Source organism: Mobula birostris, chromosome 8 (genome assembly GCF_030028105.1).
Source record: "Mobula birostris isolate sMobBir1 chromosome 8, sMobBir1.hap1, whole genome shotgun sequence".
NCBI classification, from domain to species: domain Eukaryota; kingdom Metazoa; phylum Chordata; class Chondrichthyes; order Myliobatiformes; family Myliobatidae; genus Mobula; species Mobula birostris.
This window is the reverse complement of record NC_092377.1, coordinates 157,360,873-157,380,661: the sequence shown is the minus strand read 5'-3', so window position 1 is coordinate 157,380,661 and position 19,789 is coordinate 157,360,873. Positions and strand designations below refer to the sequence as shown.

Here is a 19,789-nt window from a genome sequence, read left to right as displayed (position 1 = left end):
CTCAGCAACTATGGAGAGGAATATGCAGTTGACGTTTCAGGCCAATACCCTTCATCAGGACTGGGAAGGAAGGGGGAAGAAGCCAGAATAAGAAGGTGGGGGGGGGGGAGAGAAAGGAGTACGAGCTGGCAAGGTGAGATCGGGCGAGGGGGCTAGGAGGGTGGGTTGGTGTGAGAAGCTGGGAGAGTTAGAATGCTGAAGAAGAAAGAATCTGATTGGAAAGGGGAGTGGACCATGGGAGAAAGGGAAGGAGGAGGGACACCAAAGGGAGGTGGTGGTCAGATGAGAAGAAAAGGGGGGGAGAGGGGAACCAGAATGGGGAAGAAAGGTTGATCCTCATGTTCCATCATATCAGTGCTGCTGAAGCCCGCGCCATCAGAGAGATGCTGATGACCTGCTGAGCTTCTCTCCAGCATTTTGTGTGGTCTTTTAAATGTTGTTAATTGATCTGTTTCAACCACGTTCTCGACCTGTTCATTCCATAAACACACCACCCTCTGCACAAAGAAGTTGTCCCTCAGGTCTCATATAAATCTTTCCACTCCTACCTTAAACCTATACCCTCTGGTTTTGGATTCCCTTTCCCTGGGAAAAAGACTACGAGTATTCACCCCATCTACGCCTCTCATGATTTTATACACCCCTGTAAAGTCCTCCCCTTCTGCCTCCTACATTTCAAAGAATACAGTCCTAGCCTGGTCAACGTCTCCCCATAACTCGGGCCCTCAAGTCCTGGGAACAACCACGCACATCTTATTTTCACCCTTTACTGCTTAATGACATCTTCCATATAACAGGACAACCAAGCTCTACCACAATATGGGTGATAGAATAATGGAGGTCTATGTAGGAGGGAAGGGTAGGATTGATCTTTGAGTTGGTTAAGAGATCGGCACATCGTGGGCCAAAGAGCCTGTAATGTGCTGTAGTGTTCTATGTTCTAATATTACAGATGCAGCTTTCTACAAAAATAACTTAACATCTCAATATCCTGACTGGTGAAGGTCAATCTGCCAAATACTTCCTTCACCGCACTGTCTACCTGTGAGGTCACTTCCAGTGAAACGTGATCCTCAGCAGATCATCTGACGTTTATTGCTGTTACAAGAGGGGTTAATATTAGTTGGGACACCAATGGACACTCCCAGACACTTCAAATCGAGACGTGAAATCATTTATACCCAGTGGAGAGCAGATGTGGCCTTTCAGTCTGATTAGAAAGATGGCACATCTGACAGGGTACAGCCCCACTATCACTGCACCGGAGAGTCAATCTAGATTTTTTTCTCAAGTCTCCAGAGTGAAATCTGAATGGAAAAGCCGACAAAAAGTGGTATACGCAGCCCAGTCCATCAGTCAAAGCCCTCACCACCATTGAGCACACCTGCAAGAAGCGATGCCATAAGAAAGCAATATCCACCATCGAGGACTCCCACTAGCTAGGCCAAACTCTCCTGTTGCTGCTGCCATCGGGCAGAAGGTACAGGAGCCTCAGGTCCCACACCCCCAGGGTCAGGAACAGTCATTTCCCCTCAACCGTCAGGCTCCTGAACCAGTGTGGGTAACTTCACTCACTCCAACATCGAACTGATTCCATAACCTAATTAAGGAGTCTATAACTCATGATCTCAGTATTATTTATTATTAACTTTTTTTTGTATTTGCATAGTTTGTCTTTTGCACATTGGTTGTTTGTCAGCCTTTGTGTGTAGTTTTCCACTGATTGTATTATACTTCTTTATTCTACTGTGAATGCCTGCAAGAAAATAAATCTTAGGGTAGTAAAGGGTGACATATATGCACTTTGATAATAAATTTACTTTGAACTTTGTACACACTTAACTCTGAAGTGAGAGCCATGGTGAATGAAGCCTTTCACCCGCTCAAGCTTGTACTTCACCCAACTCAAAATGAATTATTACAACCATGTGAACTTTAAAATCAGCCCCTGAGCTAGGACTGTAGCATAACTGGGACCAATCTTAAGCGCAAAACATGGTTGCATGAAGATTCATCAGAAACAAACTCACTCGTAGGACAGGACAGCACAGGAATAGTCCAATCCCTTCAGCCCACAAAGTTGTACTGAACCAATTAAACTCGTAACGCCAGGGTAGCGTCGCAGTTAGCGCGACGCCATTACAGCTCAGGGCTCAATTCCGATGTCATCTGTAAGAAGTCTGTATGCCCGCCCTGTGAAATGCGTGGGTTTCCTCCAGGTGCTCTGGTTTCCTCCCACAATCCAAAGATGATGGTAGGTTAACTGGTCATTGCAAGTTGCCCCATGAGTGGGGCTAGGGTTAACACAGGGGTTGCTAGGCAGCGCGGCTCGAAGGGTCTGCGCTGGGTCTCAGTAAATAGATAGATAAGCAAATGAATACGCAAGTAGACACATCACTTGACTAAACCGATCCCTAGTACCTACACAGTGTCCCGATCCCTCCATTCTCTGCATATTCATGTCCCTATCTGAGAGACAATTTCTGTCTCCCTGGCAGGTGAAGACATTATAACAGACTAACTAGAGCAGAGGTTTCCAACCTGCAGTCCACAGACCCCTTGCTTAATGGTATTGGTCCATGGTTTTGGAAAAAAGGGTTGGGAGTCCCTGAACTACAACGACCAAGTAGTGCAAGTTAAAAAAAGAGAGTGTTTCAAGTTCTTCTGCCCTCACAGTGATAAAAAGCACCGTGCTTCTGAGATTATCTTCCCAGAGAAAAGCCGGCTGGCATTGTGGATGAGTGGGTTGGTGATGTCAGGAGGAACAGCGGGTTCTGCCCGAGTCAGATGGCACATGGAGGACGGTGGGACTGATAGTAGACACGTGACTGGAGGGGCGGGTGGGCTAGGGTGAAGGGGTAGACAGTATGAGGTGAGGGGGGCTGACCTGGTGCCTGGGGAAGTCAATGTATTATAATGAGTTCTAGTCCAGGGGCTCCCCCTCATCCTAAAACAATCAAAGCACCACCATTTGAAAACCCTGTCCCGTTTTCTGAACAGCTGCGAGAATCCGAGGCTTTCCTGTGGAAAGGGCAAATTCCTGAAGCGTTAAGCCATTTTGCACGCAGCGAAATAGTTGCCCGAACTTCGGAAAAGAAGATGAACGAAAAGCCAAGTAAGGGAAGATTCTATTCATTAAGAACTTGCTAACAATTTCCAACAATTCTCTAGGTGGTGATTTTAATGTTACTGAGAAATATATCCTTGCAAGTAATTTAATAATTCACCAACGAGAGGAAATGCCAGTGGCAATTACATCATCAGAGAATGTTCATCATGCTCCTTGAGATGCTTGCAGGAGAGCTCGTAGTGATAAAGGGTTCCCCAGAGCACCAGCATGTGGCGCTTGAGGTGAAGGGAGGAGGGAAGGGGGGGAGGGTTTAGTGCTGTTCTGCTCCTTGGGTCCATTGTCCTAATAAATTTCTGCCTCTGAAACATAGAGCTTGCAGATGGAGCCTGGCAACACAATTGTTGCTGCACTCCAGTGGGAAATTAGAGAGCTGGAATGGGTAACCACATTTAACCCCTTCTGAGACTCGGGGAAGGTCCACAGCCGGCTGAGGAATGTGTGGAGAGCGGGAGATCCATCTCTCTCTACCCTACTCCCTACCCCCCCCCACCCCCACCAAACCCAGGAAAGAAAAAAAAATCAGGAAACCGTTTCTAGGCAACCTGATAGGATTGATTGATTGTGGAGCTTAAGCATTTCAGGTTTTACAATGCTCAAAGCAGCTTTTGTGTCTTCTCATGCTCACAACTTTCCTCCCTGCTTTCTCTGGCCTCCTTTTCCGTAGGAGTGCACTCAGGCCGGGGTGGCAGTTTCTCAGCGCACAACTCAAAGGCCATTCTTTTGGAGGTTGTAAATGCCACCAGTCAGTGCATCTGCACAGGACGTCACAGCCGAGCCTGATGTTAACCGACACTTCAAGGGTACGGGCCAGCATGCGGAATCTTGGACAACTGACCCAATGATCCAGCTTCAGATGAAAGTTCAATACAAACCTGCAGATGATGAAAACCTGACACAAAAAAAAAATGCTGGAAACAGTGCATCAGTGTTCCTCTTTCCACTACAGATGCTGACTGACCGGCTGAGTTTTCTCAACATTTTCTGTTTGCCGTTCTGAATTCAAACCAGCCTCGGCAGCTACATAATTTAAAGCCAAGCTACTAAATATACCTGGAGCCAAAAGTTTGTAACAGAAGCAGCAACAGATTGAGGTAAAAGTTCATCTGGTTTATTCCAGGGAAGGAACTAGTCTCGCCTGTATGTAATTCTAGACTGACCTACGAGACTGGCTCTGAACTCCTGGGGCAAGTAGTCACATTTAAAGCTGGTCTTGTCAGAACATCCTCCAAGTGATTACATAAAAACAGCAACTGACTGGATACTGAGCTTGTTCTCTGTTCCATAATTCAGACAGACCTCTCTAGATTCAAGAACCAACTTGATTTACCACATGCACATTGAAAAGTGCAGTGAAATGTGTCACTTGCATTAACAACCAACACACCTAAGAACACAATAAGCAACAAAACAATAACAGCAGAACAAGACCCCATTTCTCCCTCCCACCCAGACACATACACAGTCCTCCAACCCCAAGACAGGCTGTCTTCTTCAACCTCCAGCCTTCAGCAAACGCAGAGATTTGGATGCAGATATTGGGTCTTTGACTATCCCAGTGGACTCGCAGACCCGGGATTCCAGCCAATGGGCCTTGACTTCCGGATTTCTGATTTGACCCCTGGTTCCCGTTGATCTCTCCACTAAGGTCCATCCAATCCACACACAAAACCAGCGAACATACCCGGGACTGTCCTGATAACCACAAAGATGGGACCTCTCAATCTGTGATCAGTTCCCTGTGCCTAATTAACAGATTGTTAGTGAAAAATAAATCCTTGCAAGAAGGTTAAGAATGTAACATTGTGTGGAAACAACAGTGCTTTGCATGAGAAGGGAGGCCATCCTGTTGCAAAACGTAGAAGGTCAGAGAGGTATTTTCCAAGAACGCTGGCCAGGAATGGTTAGCACAATGACCACTAAAGCAGTTCGATTTCCACTGCTATCGCCAAGGAGCTAGTACATTTTCTCTCTGTGACTACATGGGTTTCCTCTGGGTGCTCTGGTTTCCTCCCACATTCCAAAGGCATACGGCTAGGATTAGTAGGTAGTGGGCACGTGATGATGGCACTGGAAGCTTGGCAACAACTTGCAGGTTACCCCCAGCACAATCTTCGCTGATTTGATTTAACACATACGATGCATTTCACATACTGCTCTGAAAAATAAAGCTAATCTCTTTCATCTCTTTTGAAGGAGTTAAGATAAGTATATATTTGAGTCATTAATACTTCGAGCTTTGCTGGGCAGATCCAGAAAATATATACTGCTTTAGCTCAAGCAGATGAAAAATAATTTAAATATATTCATATTAGTTGTAATTACTTGCAGCTAAAACTACTGAAGCAGCTTCTCCTTAATTAGAAATCTCCCTTGTTCAGGGTCTTTGTTCTCCATCTAAATCTTTTGTTCTTTGCTCAGTCACTAGATACTTATTATCAGCACAGAGGGCATGCCAGCAGAGCTGATGTCTCACAGTTTCAGAAAGCTGGGTTCAGTCCTGACCTCCAGTGTGGTGTTTGCATGCTATCCTTGTGACTGTGTGTGGGTTTTCCCTCAATACTCACTATCCAAAGGCTCAGGGTTGGGGGGGGGTAGATTCATTGGGCACTGTAAACTGTCCCTCATATGTAGGTGAGGGAGAGAATCTGTGGGAAATTGCTGGGAATGTGGGAAGAATACAATGGGATTAGTAAAAATGGGTTCCTGAGAGTTGGCATGGGTCCGTGGGCTGAAGGGCCTGTTCTCTCGATCCTGCAAGTGGCAGGATCTCCCAGTGGCTACCCATTTCAATCCGACTTCCCATTCCCATTCCGACAAGTCCATCCACTGCCTCCTCTACAACCATGACGAGTCCAAACTCAGGTCAGAGGAGCAAAATTCTGTCTGGATTTTTCCCAACTTCCGGCAGTCTCTCCCCTCCCTCCTTTTCACTTTTTCTATCATCCATTCTGGTTAAGCTCTCACCCCTTCTCCTCTCCTCACCTTCCCATCACCTCCCTCTGCTTTTCCTCCTTCCCCTCTTCCATGATCCATTCTCCTCCCCTATTAGAATCCTTCTCCCTTAGCCCTTTGCCTCTTCCACTTTCACCCTCCACTCTTTAAACTTTATTTCCCCTCCCCCCCCACATGGTCTAACCTATCACCTGCCAATTTGTGCCCCCCCCACCTTCTTATTCTGGCTTCTTCCCCTTCCTTTCTGCTCTTAACGAAGGGTCTCAGCCCGAAGCCTCGACTCCGTAGATGCTGCCTGACTTGCTGAATTCCTCCAGAATTTTGTGTGTGTTGCTCAATATTTTCAACTTTTGCAGAATCTCCTGTGTTTAAGCCATAACCTTCCACATCTTTAACCCTGTTTCTCTGTGCATGAATCCTTAAGGATTCCGTGTGAGTTTCCAACTCAAGTAAAAAATTGTTCCTCGGCTTATTGTTTAAGCTTTTCAGTACGAAACCCCGAACTGATATTATGTTTCCGAACACTTGATATTATACTGCACGCATTGCCTGCAATGATACAATCTGTCCTGTGGAGTTTAAATGAATGACTGCTGATCTCATTCGAATCTATAAAAGTCTTCCCGGTTTTGACAGGACAAATGTTGAGAGTCAGTTTCCCTAGGGTGGAGTGTCCAGAGGTAAAGGTTATGGTCTCAGGATTAAGGCTCGATACTTTAGGACTGAGGTGCCCAGGGAGTTGTGAATCCTATCACTCATTCATGAAGCCCACTTGAGGTTGAGATTGATAAGACTGGCAAAAAGCTGTAATAATGAATGGAGAAACTCAGCATCTAAAGAGGGGACCTGATGACGTGTCTCAGCCCAAAAGATTGACTGTTTATTCCCCGCCATAGATGCTGCATTGTTCCTCCAGCATTGTGTATATGTTATTCTAGATTTCCAGCATCTGCAGAATCTCTTGTGTTTATAATGAAGAGAGGAATGGATTCAAGGAGTCATACGATCTTTTCCAGTTTTCTAATACTTGAAGCTGTGGTTATGTTTGTCAACTGAATAAAAACTGTTTCTATGTACTTCTCATGGACTGGAAAACGATTGTCTACATCGTTTTTAACACAGAAAGTACACCCTTTTGAGTGTTATAAAACATGCTGCAACGTGAGGCTTGTTTGAGAACCTGAAATGGCTGAAGAGAGGATTTCTCAAACAGTTCTCCAAATAAGGAGCCATTCGGGACTGAGAAGAAGAAGAATTTTGTTACTAGTGGGTGGCGAATCTTGGGAATTCTCTACCCAAGTGGTGTGTGGAGGTTTAGTTATTCACGGCAGCGATCAATCAATTTTGAGATATCAAAGGAGTTCACGGTTGATGCAAAGAAACGTGGGTGAGATAATAGATCAGCTGTGATCTTATTGAATGCGAGAACATGAATCAGGGGCTGAAGGGCCTACTTAAATTCTGTCCCTTGTGGTATCATGCTTCAATCAATGATTCAATTCCTCCTCCTTGCGACTGCTTATTTTTAACCAATTTACAGTGACTAATTAAGTTTGTTAGCTGGCTGGTGGTGTAGTGGCATCAGCACCAGGCTTCGAGGCGAGTGGTCTCGAGTTCGAATCCAGCCAGCTCCTTGCATGCTTTCTACTTATGCTGGGCTGAGTGTCGAGCTAGTCAAATGCTAAAGACATGGTAAAAATGCCGCCCCATGCACGAAAAGGAACAACAGCAATTAAGTTTGTCAACGTCACAAGCTGCCAGCTTCAATTTTGATTTGTGAACCATCATTCATGGTCAGTTCTGCACAGGAACAGGTCCTTCGGTCCATTTTGTTGCATCTAACTAATTAAGCTAATAACACCTTATTAAACTAATTCCTCCAGCTTGCACATGTCCCATTCTCTGCATATTTATATGGCTCTTAAACACATAGCTACACTTATATTTTACTGCCATTAAGTGTGGTGGAAAATTCGCATTTGGGAAAACTTCTATCCAATATATGGCCAACTGGCAGGAAATGAGATTAGCTGCTGTTCACAATGGGTGGAGATACATCTCCACCAAAAGAGGTGTAAGGTGCTCCTTCCCTCTGCTAGCCTGCAGGCCACCCTTTGGGCAAGATGTGGCACCTATTTAGCCCTCCGCCACCAGATCAGGGTCATGTGAAGCCATGGGGGCAGGTGCTGGATGGTCATATGAGCAGCTGGTGCATATCACAAGTCCTGGTTTTGCAACCATTGACACCAGGCAGACAATCTCTGAAGAGTATCGATAATACCTGTCTCGTAAAGATACACTGCCCAGAAGGAGGAAATGGCAAACCCCTTCGGTAGAAAAATATGCCAAGAACGATTATGGTCATGGAAAGACCATGACCATCCACGTCATATGACAGGGCACAAAATAGTGATGATGACTGTTTACAAAGACTTTGGGCTGAAAGAAAAAAAACAAAGTTGTTTAACAAAAAACCCTTGCTGATCTCAATATACAGAAATTAATTATTCAAAAAATGAAGGTCTAATGCAACCCAGCAATATTCAAAGAATCATAATGCAAAATATTTTCCCTTAGTTTTACTCATTTGATGGATTTAATACGGATATAGACTTCCCTTGTATCCCCACCCTTTTGAAATGCAAAGCATCATTGGACAGACTTGATCTCCCAATCTACCTCACTGTGACTCTTCACTTAATTTTTCTGCCTGCGCTGCATTTTCTCTGTAAATATAATACTTCCCCCTGGGTCCCCTCCTCCTTCTCTTTCTCCAGGAGTCCACTCTCATCTCCTATCAGATTCCTTCCTCTCCAGCCCCTTATCTTTCCTACTCACCCCACATGGCTTCACCTATCACCTTCTAGCTTGCCTCCTTCCACTCCCCCCCATCATGTTTAATCTGGCAATTTCCCCCTTCCTTCTCAGTCCAGAAGAAGGGTCTTGGCCTGAAACGTCGACTGTTTATTCATTTCCATAGACGCTGCCTGACCTGCTGAGTTCCTCCAGCATCTTGTGTGTGTTACTTTATTCTGCATTCTGTTTACCTATTTTATACCTTGATATCTTTCCTGCATGGAATGCTCTGTCTGGAGGGCTCTCAAACAAAAGCTGGTCACTGTATTTTGGTACTTGTAACAACAGCAAACCAATTACCAACTCCACTCTGGGCATTGTGAAATAACAGTGCCATGAATTAGGAAGAGAGAAACAATCAACTCTATGATTGTTCCCTTGTCATGTGGGGGAGGGGGAGGGTAGTTTACTTGTTGGTCGAAAGCCCCATCTATTGTGCCAGTCATTGATTGGCCTGTTTGAGGGATTCAGCAGCTCTTTCCCATTGGTTGCCTCGTGTTGCCACAGCACCGGTGTCCAGATTCAGGCACCTCAGGGGTATAGGACCAGTATGTCAGGAGGCTTGGCCTCTTTTCTTTCAACCACAGGGCCTTCGTCACAACAAGTCCAGAGCCATCAAGTGTTCCTCAATCCCAGGATCAATCTGGTGAATCTTCTCTGGACCCATTCCAATGCCAGTATGCCATTTCTTAGCTAAGGGGCCCAAAACTGTGCTGGGCACTTAAGAGGTGCAGAGTGAACTATATTACTTACTAATGATACTGTGCTTAACTGACTGGTAGAGCAGTCGACCAAACTCTCTTTCTAAGCCATAACTGCACAGCTGAATTGAGCAGAATAGTAGTGACTTTATTCTGCACCCAAGCTGTACTAGCTTCAAAGTTCAAAGTAAATTTATTATCATTGGTGGCATCCATTAGTCTCGTGAGACCATGGATCTGCACCTGGAGGCCTCCAGGGCGCAGGCCTGGGCACGGTTGTACGGAAGACCGGCAGTTGCCCATGCAGCAAGTCTCCCCTCTCCATGACACCGATGTTGTCCAAGGGAAGGGCACTAGGGCCAATACAGCATGGCACCAGTGTCGTCGCAGGAGTTGCCAGAACGAGGTTGAAGGCAACGTCGGACTGACTTTTGATAATAAATTTATTATCAAAATATATATGTATCACCAGACACAACCCTGAGATTCATTTTCTTGTGGGCATACTCAGTAACACCACCACATAATAACTACAACAGAATCAGTGCAGGACCACACCAACTTGGGCGTTCAACCAGCTTCCAGAAAAGGAGAGTGGAGAGAAGCAGGAGAGGAGCATTGTCCTTTGCAAATACAGAGGAGAAGTAACCCTGGCCAGTGAGATGTGAACTGCGCGTGTCTAGTCCTTCGACAGCCATTGGGATTGGTTTGCGGCAAACGGTACTGGGATAAAGCTCCTTGAGAACTTTTGAATGATGTCTGCATCTAGGCATTTTGTTGGAGGAACGCAAAGAAAGTGCCTTTAATAGATGCAACGGCATACATAGCAGTCACGAATGTGGTTCTCCCATAAAGGTATCACGTTCCTCCACCTTTAACAAAATTGTATAAGGCCCCAAGGAAATGTTCGGTTGTTCCTCACCCCCACCCACCCCCAACCACTGACAATTCACATTGTGATTCATGGTAAAAATGCCTCTGCATTCTCATGTAATGCCAGCAAGGCCAATGACATAGTCTTAAAAACAGGTATATGGAGGAATTTAAGGTGGGGGGTTATATGGGAGGCAGGGTTTGAGGGTTGGCACAACATTGTGGGCCAAAGGGCCTGTAATATGCTGCACTATTCTATGTTCTATGTTTTGTTAAAATGCAATGGGAATGGGGTGACTGCTCTCACCCATCTCACTGCCTCATCCACGTGTGAAGTGAATGCCTTAAAGTAACTTTAGGTCCATTATCAAGTCAAATCAGGTCTATTGTCATTTGACTATATACATGCATACCGTCAAACACACATAACACACAATAATTTATGAAAGTAAGGATGAAATCTACAGCTGGATTACACATAAATAAACAAACTGAAGTGCATAAATTAAATATTGTAAGGTATAGAACAGATTAACCAGTGACATTTTGAATGCGATGTGGCAGTGAGTTCAGTAGCCTAATGGCCTGAGGGAAGAAACTGTTTCCCACCCTGACCGTTCTTGCTTTTATGCATGGGCGTCTCCTGCTTAATGGTAGAAAGTCAAAGCGGATGCTGGATTGGTGGGTGGGATCCTTCATAATCCTAAAGGCCCTGCGTACACAGCACTCCTGATAAATGCCTCCGATGGATGATAGGGATACCCCTATGATCGTCTCAGCTGTTCTCACTGTCCTATGTAGGGACTTCTGGTCCGATGCTTGGTTGCTCCCATACTAGATGGAGGTGCAACTTGTCAGGGTGCTCTCAACAGCGCTCCTATAAAATGCAGTTAAGATTGGGGTGGGGGCAGGAAAGGGCTCACTTTCCTCAATCTGCGCCTTCTTAATCAGGGAGGTGATAGTAAAGGGACCAGGTAAGCATTACGCAGTTCATCCTCTGCTAGCTGGTCTTCATCACCAGAGACTGATCAATCAGTCCTGATATTCTGGGATTACTTTTCCCAAATCATGTTTTTTTTCTGTGACCTGCCTCCAAATCCCCTTAAATACATCTCCCTGTTTCTTTGACCCCTTTCACCTCTCGAGCATCAGAACCAATAACTTCTTGTACTTGTCTCTCGGCTTTGTATAGTCTTCTGACATTTTCTTCTCACATGGAAAGTATTATATGAATGAATACAATTCAGACTGGGTGACTGCTTTGCAGAATGTCTCTGTTCAGTTCACTGGGGTGATCTTGAGTTCCAGCCTTCTGTCACTTTAATTCTCCTTCTCGCTCCCTCTCTGACCTCTTTATATTTAGTCTCCTACACTGTGTCAAATAAAGCTGAAAGGAGAAAGAAGGAGGGACAGTATCTTAGTCTTTGAGGACTGCACCCTGTAGTTCACGTTACGTGTGTCTGTGGTTTCTGGTCACTCCGTTTTTTTGTTGCTATTTTGGGCGATTTTGATTGGGGTGGCCTGCAGATAATGAATAACACGTATAAGATTGAACTGAACTGAATATGCCTGGACTCTTTCAATTTTGTGTTTTATATTCTGTGTTATTGCAATTTCTTTTTTTTTTGTGAGTGGGGGGGCGGTGGTTGATGCTTTCCTTTGAACTGGTTCCATGGTGTTTCTTTGTTTTGTGGCTGTCTGTGAGGACGAGAGATCTCAAGGCTGTGTAGTGCATATATACTTTGATAATAAATGTATTTTGAACTTTGGTAATGCCACACAGCTTTCAGGACTCAATTTCAGATCTGAGATTAGAATTAGCTTTATTTGTCACACGAACAGCAAAACGTCGAAACATAGAGTGAAATGTGTCGATGACCTGTGCAGTCCAAGAGTTGTGGTGGGCAACCCACAAGTGTTGGCACACTTACGGTGCCAATATATCATACCCACAGTTTAGTAATCCTAACTTGCATGCCTTTGGAATGTGGGAGGAAACTGGAGCACCTGGGGGAAAATCCACAAGGTCATGGGAAGAATATATAAACTCCTTACAGATGGCCGAGGGAATTGAACGGAACAGTGATCACTGGCGCTGAAAAGCAATTAGTTAACCACCATGCTACCAAGCCGTGCCAGATATCTCCACTGAGATATACTCCTAGTGGCCACTTTATTAGGCACACCTGCTCATTAATGCTAATATCTAATCAGCCAATCATCAGGCAGCAGCTCAGTGCATAAAAGCATGCAGACATGGTCAAGAGGTTCAATTGTTGTTCAGACCAAACATCAGAATGGAAAAGAAATACGATGTAGGTGACTTTAACCATGGAATGATTGTTGGTGCCAGATAGGGTGATTTGAGTATCTCAGACACTGTTGATCTCCTGGGATTTTCATACACAACAGTCTCTAGAGTTTACAGAGAATGATGCTTAAAAACTAAAAGCATCCAGTTCTGTATGCAAAAATACCCTTTTAATGAGCGAGGTCAAAGGAGACTGACCAGACTGGTTCAAGCTGACAATAATTCAAATTATCAGTGTTGTGCAGAAGAGCATCCCTGAATGCACAACACGTCGAACCATGATGCGGATGAGCTACAACAGCAGAAGACCAGATTATACACTCAGAGTGTATTTAATTCATACAGTACTGTGCAAAAGTCTCAAGCAAATTAAAAATAAATTCTCCAAAGCAAAGCTGTTTTCAAAAATAATGAAATGAAACATTTCAAAATATCAAAGAATCTACCATAAAGAGCAGTGAACAGTAAAAAACCAAACCAAATCAATATTTGGTGTGACCAACTTTTTCCTTTAAAACTGCATCAATTCTCTTAGGTACACTGTCATGCAGTTTTATAGAGTAATCGGCTGGTAGGGTGCTCCAAGCATCTCGGAGAACTTGCCACGGTTCTTCTGCAGACCTTGGCTGTCTCGTTTGCTTCTGTCTCTCCTGGTAATCCCAGACAGCCTCAAACATCTGTGGAGATCAGAGCTCTGTGGAGGCCATACCATCTGAAACCACATTGAAAAATCTAGGGTGCCTGAGACTTTGGCACAGTGCTGTATGAGTGCAATTTGATATATGACATGTGATGGAAGGAGAGAGGGTTATGCAGAGTGATGCAAACAATACTGGATTGTTGTGGGAATGTCCTATTCTCAGGATAATGTCAAGGCTTTCACAGGCTCAATCGAGTATAGATTAGTTGACTTTCTTTCAGTTGAAATTTGCATTATTAAAGTCCTAAAGCAAACTTTAACACTCCCCGTGGAGGATTAAGTGATGCTAAGTATAGTATTGACTATATTCATGGAGCTGCTCTCAATCCAATTCCCCAATGAACACATCAGCTTGTCAAATATTTAACTTCATGCCATCCTGCAGTTATTAAATAAAATGTAATATAAATATGACAAGAAATTCAGATACAGTTTCCATTTAATTTGATGAGGGGGTTGTCAAAACGAAAGGTGCGGAAACCATCGATTTTTTTTTACACTTTAACCTTTGATGTTCCATGGGAGTTTAAACATCCAGCAGCGTTCTTCTCCTGACAAGTTTACTCATCTCACAGTGCCCGTCGTTCGGCTCAGGAGGCTGAACGATAAAAGCTCCGCAAAACAAAAAAAAATAAATAATCAGGTGCTTCATGTAATCAGTCCAACTGGTTTATTTTACCTTACCTCAAAGCGAAAATGAGATCACAGCACTGGCAACTGAAAGCCTGATTGGTGTTCCTGTTAGCGATTTAGAGATGCATTGTACTAATTGTGATCCCGCTTTCAGACGAGCAGCACTGTGGCGCAGACGGTAGAGCTGCCGCCTCACCCCACCCCCAGCATCCTGAGATCATAGGAGAGTACAGCGCAGGAACAGGCCATTCGGCCCACAATGTTGTGCTGAAACAGCTAAAAAGTACATCAGAAACACCCAAATACTTGTCCTTCCTACCTACACCATGTCCATACCCTCCCATCTTCCTTACATCTACGTGCCTATCCAAACATCTCTTAAAAGCCTCTAATGTATCTCCCTCTACCACCATGCCAGGCAGCGCATTCCAGGCCTCCACCACTCTCTGAGTAAAAAGCTCACCTCTCACATCCCCTTTGAACCTACCCCCTCTCACCTTCAATGCATGCCCTCTGGTATTAGACATTTCAAACCTGGGAAATAGGCACTCCCTGTCTACTCTATACCTCTCATAATCTTATAAATCTCTATCAGATCTCCTGTCAGCCTCCGCTGCTCCAGAGTAAATAACCAGCAACTTCTCTACAAGCAAGTTCAATCCTGACCTCTTGTTCCATCCGTGCAGAGTGCGCACGTTTGAGGTTTGATGTGTCATGGGTTCAGGGCCGATCTTTTGCACATCAGTGTTGCCGTGGAAAAGCAGCATCCACCATCAGTGATCCTCACCACCCAGACCACGTTCTTTTCTCACTGCTGCCACCATGCAGAAGGTACAGGAGCCTCAGGACTCGAACCACCAGGTTCAGGAACAGTTACTACCCCTCAACCATCAGACTCTTGAACAAAAGGGGATATCTACACTCATTCTATTTCTCAAACACGGGGAAATCTGCAGACGCTGGAATTTCAAGCAACACACATCAAAGTTGCTGGTGAACGCAGCAGGCCAGGCAGCATCTCTAGGAAGAGGTACAGTCGACGTTTCAGGCCGAGACCCTTCGTCAGAGCGGCCCGAACGTCAACTGTACCTCTTCCTAGAGATGCTGCCTGGCCTGCTGCGTTCACCAGCAAATTTTATGTGTGTTGCTCATTCTATTTCTGATGTTCCCACAGCCGTTGGTCTCATTTTAAGGACTCCATATCTTGTAATTTCATGCTTGTTATTTATCGCTATTTATTTATATTTGCATCTGCACAGTTTGTTGTTCACTGATCCTGTTTAGAGTTACTGTTCCTTAGATTTGCTAAGTATGCTCGCAGGAAAAAGGACCTCAGGGTTGTATGTTGTGACATGTATGCACTTTTACGTTGCACTTTGACCTTTGCGATGTATGGTTATTTAAGTTGCTGTCGCCTTCCTGTCAGCTGGAACTGATGTAAATAAATAGTGCAAATAGAGAGATAATATTTGTGGGTTCATTGAGTATTTCTGACCACTCTCCATCGTTGGGACGGCTTCACTGAATTAGTTGAATATGCTCTCTTCATGCTTGGAATAAAGAGCTCAGAGAAAGTATGGCTGCAGACTAGACAAAGGATGATTAACAATGTTCAAGGTGTTTTACATAAATGCAGGGTGTTGTTGCATACTTAACTAGGGAAACAGCAAATCCACTTCAGTGCAGAAAAGCAGAACGAGCCCCGACTCAAACCCTATTCTCCTCACTGTTAATTTCAGTAAAGCCGAGTGCATAAGATATATGAGAGGCCATCCTTCTCAAGTCCCCCCACCCCATTCCCCAAACCCTTTCACTAGACACAAGACACTAGAATACTACAGCACAGTACAGGCCCTTTGGCCCTCGATGTTGTGCCGACCCATATATTCCTTAAAAAAAAGTACTAAACCCACACTATCCCGTAACCCTCATGCAACGTCAACGTCGTGCAATGTCCACCCACCTGTGTATATGAATCGTCCTGGAGCACCCTTGCAGAACTGCTTGGACTTGTAGGACAGTGTGACTTCCACCACTCCAGGGATGTGTCGCGGGGGCGTCTGCACTCGGATGGCGTGCGGAGTAATCAGCTGAAAGGCATGACAAGAGGCAGAAGTTCGGGGTTTGACCCTAGCTCAACAGATCTCACCTGTCCTCCCAATCCCACTTTCTTGGCATGCAGTGCTTCTGTTTATTGTTAGAATGGGAGAAACAGTGATAGGAATGAAAAGTCCTTTGTTTATTAACACCCTACCCCTCCCCTGTCTGATCTCCATGAGTCTCCAGTCTCTTCTTCCATAACAATGTCTGCCCTAATAACTCCATAGTCTAGTTCAACTGAACACATTACCCAGCCAAGCCGTCTGTCCATGGCCTCCTCTACTGTAAAGATGAAGCCACACTCAGGTTGGAGGAACAACACCTTATATTCCGTCTGGGTAGCCTCCAACCTGATGGCATGAACATTGACTTCTCTAACTTCCGCTTATGCCTCACCTCCCCCTCGTACCCCATCCGTTATTTACTTATATACACACATTCTTTCTCTCTCTCTCCTTTTTCTCCCTCTGTCCCTCTGACTATACCCCTTGCCCATCCTCTGGGTTTCACCCCCCTCCCCCTTTTCCTTCTCCCTGGGCCTCCTGTCCCATGATCCTCTCATATCCCTTTTGCCAATCACCTGTCCAGCTCTTGGCTCCATCCCTCCCCCTCCTGTCTTCTCCTATCATTTTGGATCTCCCCCTCCCCCTCCCACTTTCAAATCTCTTACTAGCTCTTCTTTCAGTTAGTCCTGACGAAGGGTCTCGGCCCGAAATGTCGACTGTACCTCTTCCTAGGGATGTTGCCTGGCCTGCTGCGTTCACCAGCAACTTTGATGTGTGTTACCCAGCCAAGCCAGTTTCTTTCCCCATTTCATTTCACTGTGAACAAATCCAATCATTTTATTGCCCTACGGTTCAATGGTTCCATTTGATGTCGACTGTTTATTCCTCTCCATAGATGCTGCCTGACCTGCTGCGCTCCTCCAGCACTGCATGCATGTTGCTCAAGTGTTGCTCCCTTTGTGCTCACTGAGCTGGTTTTTGGGTGGTGCTCATGCTGGGTTTGAACTGGATTCGCTCACTTGCCCGTCTCCGGTCCACGCCAGGCAGGGAGACCAGTCTCCGAGAGCCCGGCTGGAAGCTTGGCACACTGCACCGCTATTGAGACACTTGGCTCAGAACAGAACTGCAGCCATTCACACACACCACTTGTGGTAAATTTCCCATCCAGGTTAAAGATTAACTTTATTTGTCACATGTATATTGAAACATACAGTGAAATAGAACAGAGAACAGTACAGTACAGGGAACAGGCCCTTCAGCCTTCAATGGTGTGCTGTACCAGCTAAAAAGCAAATCAAAAAAACACTGAAACAATAATTTCCTAATCTCTCCTACCCACACCATGCCCATTTCCCTCCATCTTCCTCACATCCATGTGCCTATCTAAACATCTCTTCAAAGCCTTTAATGTATTTGCCTCTACCACCATACTAGACATCCGCCACTGAGTAAAAAACACACGCCTCATATCCCCTTTGAACCTACCCCCCATCTTCAATGCATGCTGCCTGACTTGCTGAGTTCCCTCCTGCAATTATGTGTGCTGCTCAAGTGTAACTAGCTCTTGTTCCCTTGATGCTAATTTCTGTCATTTGCTTCAATAACCATCACAGTCCAAGGATGTGTTCGGGTAGTTCGCAAGTGTTGCTATGCTTCCAGTGCCAACATAGCATGCCCACAGCTCACTGACCCTAATCTGTACATTTTGGACTGTGTGGGGGGAAACAGGAGGACCCAGAGGGAACCCACGCGATCACAAGGGAGAGCGTACACACACCTGACAGACAGCCGCGGGAATGGAACCCCAATCACTGGCACTGTAGGCCGTTGCGCTAACTGCGACAGACCTGTCTTGGTTTCCCTTGGCATTGGGTCTATTGAGCTCAGCTCAACATGCAAAATGCTGGAGGGATTCAGCAGGTCAGGCGGCGTCTATGGAGAGGGATAAACGGTCAGTGTTTCGGGCTGAGACACTTCATCGGAACTCAGCCTGCCCTGCTGGGTTCCTGCAGCATTTCTTGAGTGTTACTCCAGATCTTCAGCATCTGCAGAATCTCTTATGACTCTGTTTCCATGGCTCCACCATGCCAGGCCCCGATCTGTCGTCACCCAGGTTTATTCACCCTGCTGTTCCCATGGTAACCTACCTCACTCCAAACCAGCATTGTACCAAAGAGAACTTGCAATCCGTCGAAGAAGTTGTCCCCGATAATGATAACCATGGCGCCTCCAGTGGTCCATCCTTCACTGGGACTGATTGCTTTGATGCATGGCGTAGCTAAGCAGAAAGAAATGAGATTACTTGTACTTCACGACTCATTTATCATTAATACTGTCATAGTCACTGCGGCTGTGCTTCCTCCTGAGATCTACATAAGCAGTTTTTCTTTGGATGAGAAGCAGGAATATCATATATTTCTTTTTTAATTGAATCATTGATGGCATGTGGCTGGCACTTATTGCCGAACCCTATCAAACAGGCCGTGTTCAGCTCGAATTGCACGCCGTCAAACACCCGGCAGGCTCAAGCCCTCAATCACCCGACACACCCTGGCTCAGCGTGCGTCCTCCACAAAATAAAGCCATTTCCCATGCAGGCTGGCCTGATGAGACCTCCCAAACCAGCCACATCTACGGTCAAGGAGGGAAAGGGGAACACGACAACTTGTCATTGATTCTGCAGTGTGCTGCAGGTGATGCCACATTGCAGTGCAGTTGGATGTTGCAAGAGTTAGTCCCGGAAATAAAGAAAAAACTGTGATTACATACACTCCGGCCATTTTTCTAGGTATAGCCTACACCTAATAAAATGGATTCAAAGTGTATATTCGTGCTCTTCTGCTGCTGTAGCCCATCCGCTTCAGGTTTCGACATGCTGTGCGTTCAGAGATGATCTTCTGCACCCACTGTTATGATGTGTGGTTATTTGATTTACTGTCACCTTCGTGACAGCTTGAACCAGGCTGGCCATTCTCCTCTGACCTTCCTCACCAACAGAATCAACGAACTCATTCGTAAGGCCAGTGATGTTGTGGGGATGGAACTGGACTCTCTGACGGTGGTGTCTGAAAAGAGGATGCTGTCCAAGTTGCATGTCATCTTGGACAATGTCTCCCATCCACTACATAATGTACTGGTTGGGCACAGGAGTACATTCAGCCAGAGACTCATTCCACCGAGATGCAACACAGAGCGTCATAGGAAGTCATTCCTGCCTGTGGCCATCAAACTTTACAACTCCTCCCTTGGAGGGTCAGACACCCTGAGCCAATAGGCTGGTCCTGGACTTATTTCATAATTTACTGGCATAATTTACATATTACTATTTAACTATTTATGGTTCTATTACTAATTATTATTTATGGTGCAATTGTAACGAAAACCAATTTCCCTCTGGGATCAATAAAGTATGACTATGACTATGACTATGACTAACAAGGCATTTTGCCCACAGAGCTGCTGCTCACTGGATTTTTTTTCTTGTATTTTGCACCATTCTTTGTAAAATCCCAGCAGATCAGTAGTTTC

At 45.3% G+C, this 19,789-nt stretch overlaps 1 protein-coding gene across 6 annotated transcripts in view; it reads right to left on the bottom strand.

Moving 5' to 3' along the window:
• LOC140201854 (transcription factor COE2) overlaps window positions 1–19,789 on the bottom strand; it is a 340,017-nt gene that overhangs the window by 69,053 nt on the left and 251,175 nt on the right. For all 6 annotated transcript variants that reach the window (XM_072266588.1, XM_072266587.1, XM_072266585.1 and 3 more), the window contains 2 exons: window positions 18,409–18,539; window positions 16,120–16,246 (listed from right to left, as the gene is read on the bottom strand). In XM_072266588.1, the coding sequence (XP_072122689.1) occupies window positions 16,120–16,246; window positions 18,409–18,539 (258 nt within the window). The remainder of the gene's footprint in view (window positions 1–16,119; window positions 16,247–18,408; window positions 18,540–19,789) is intronic.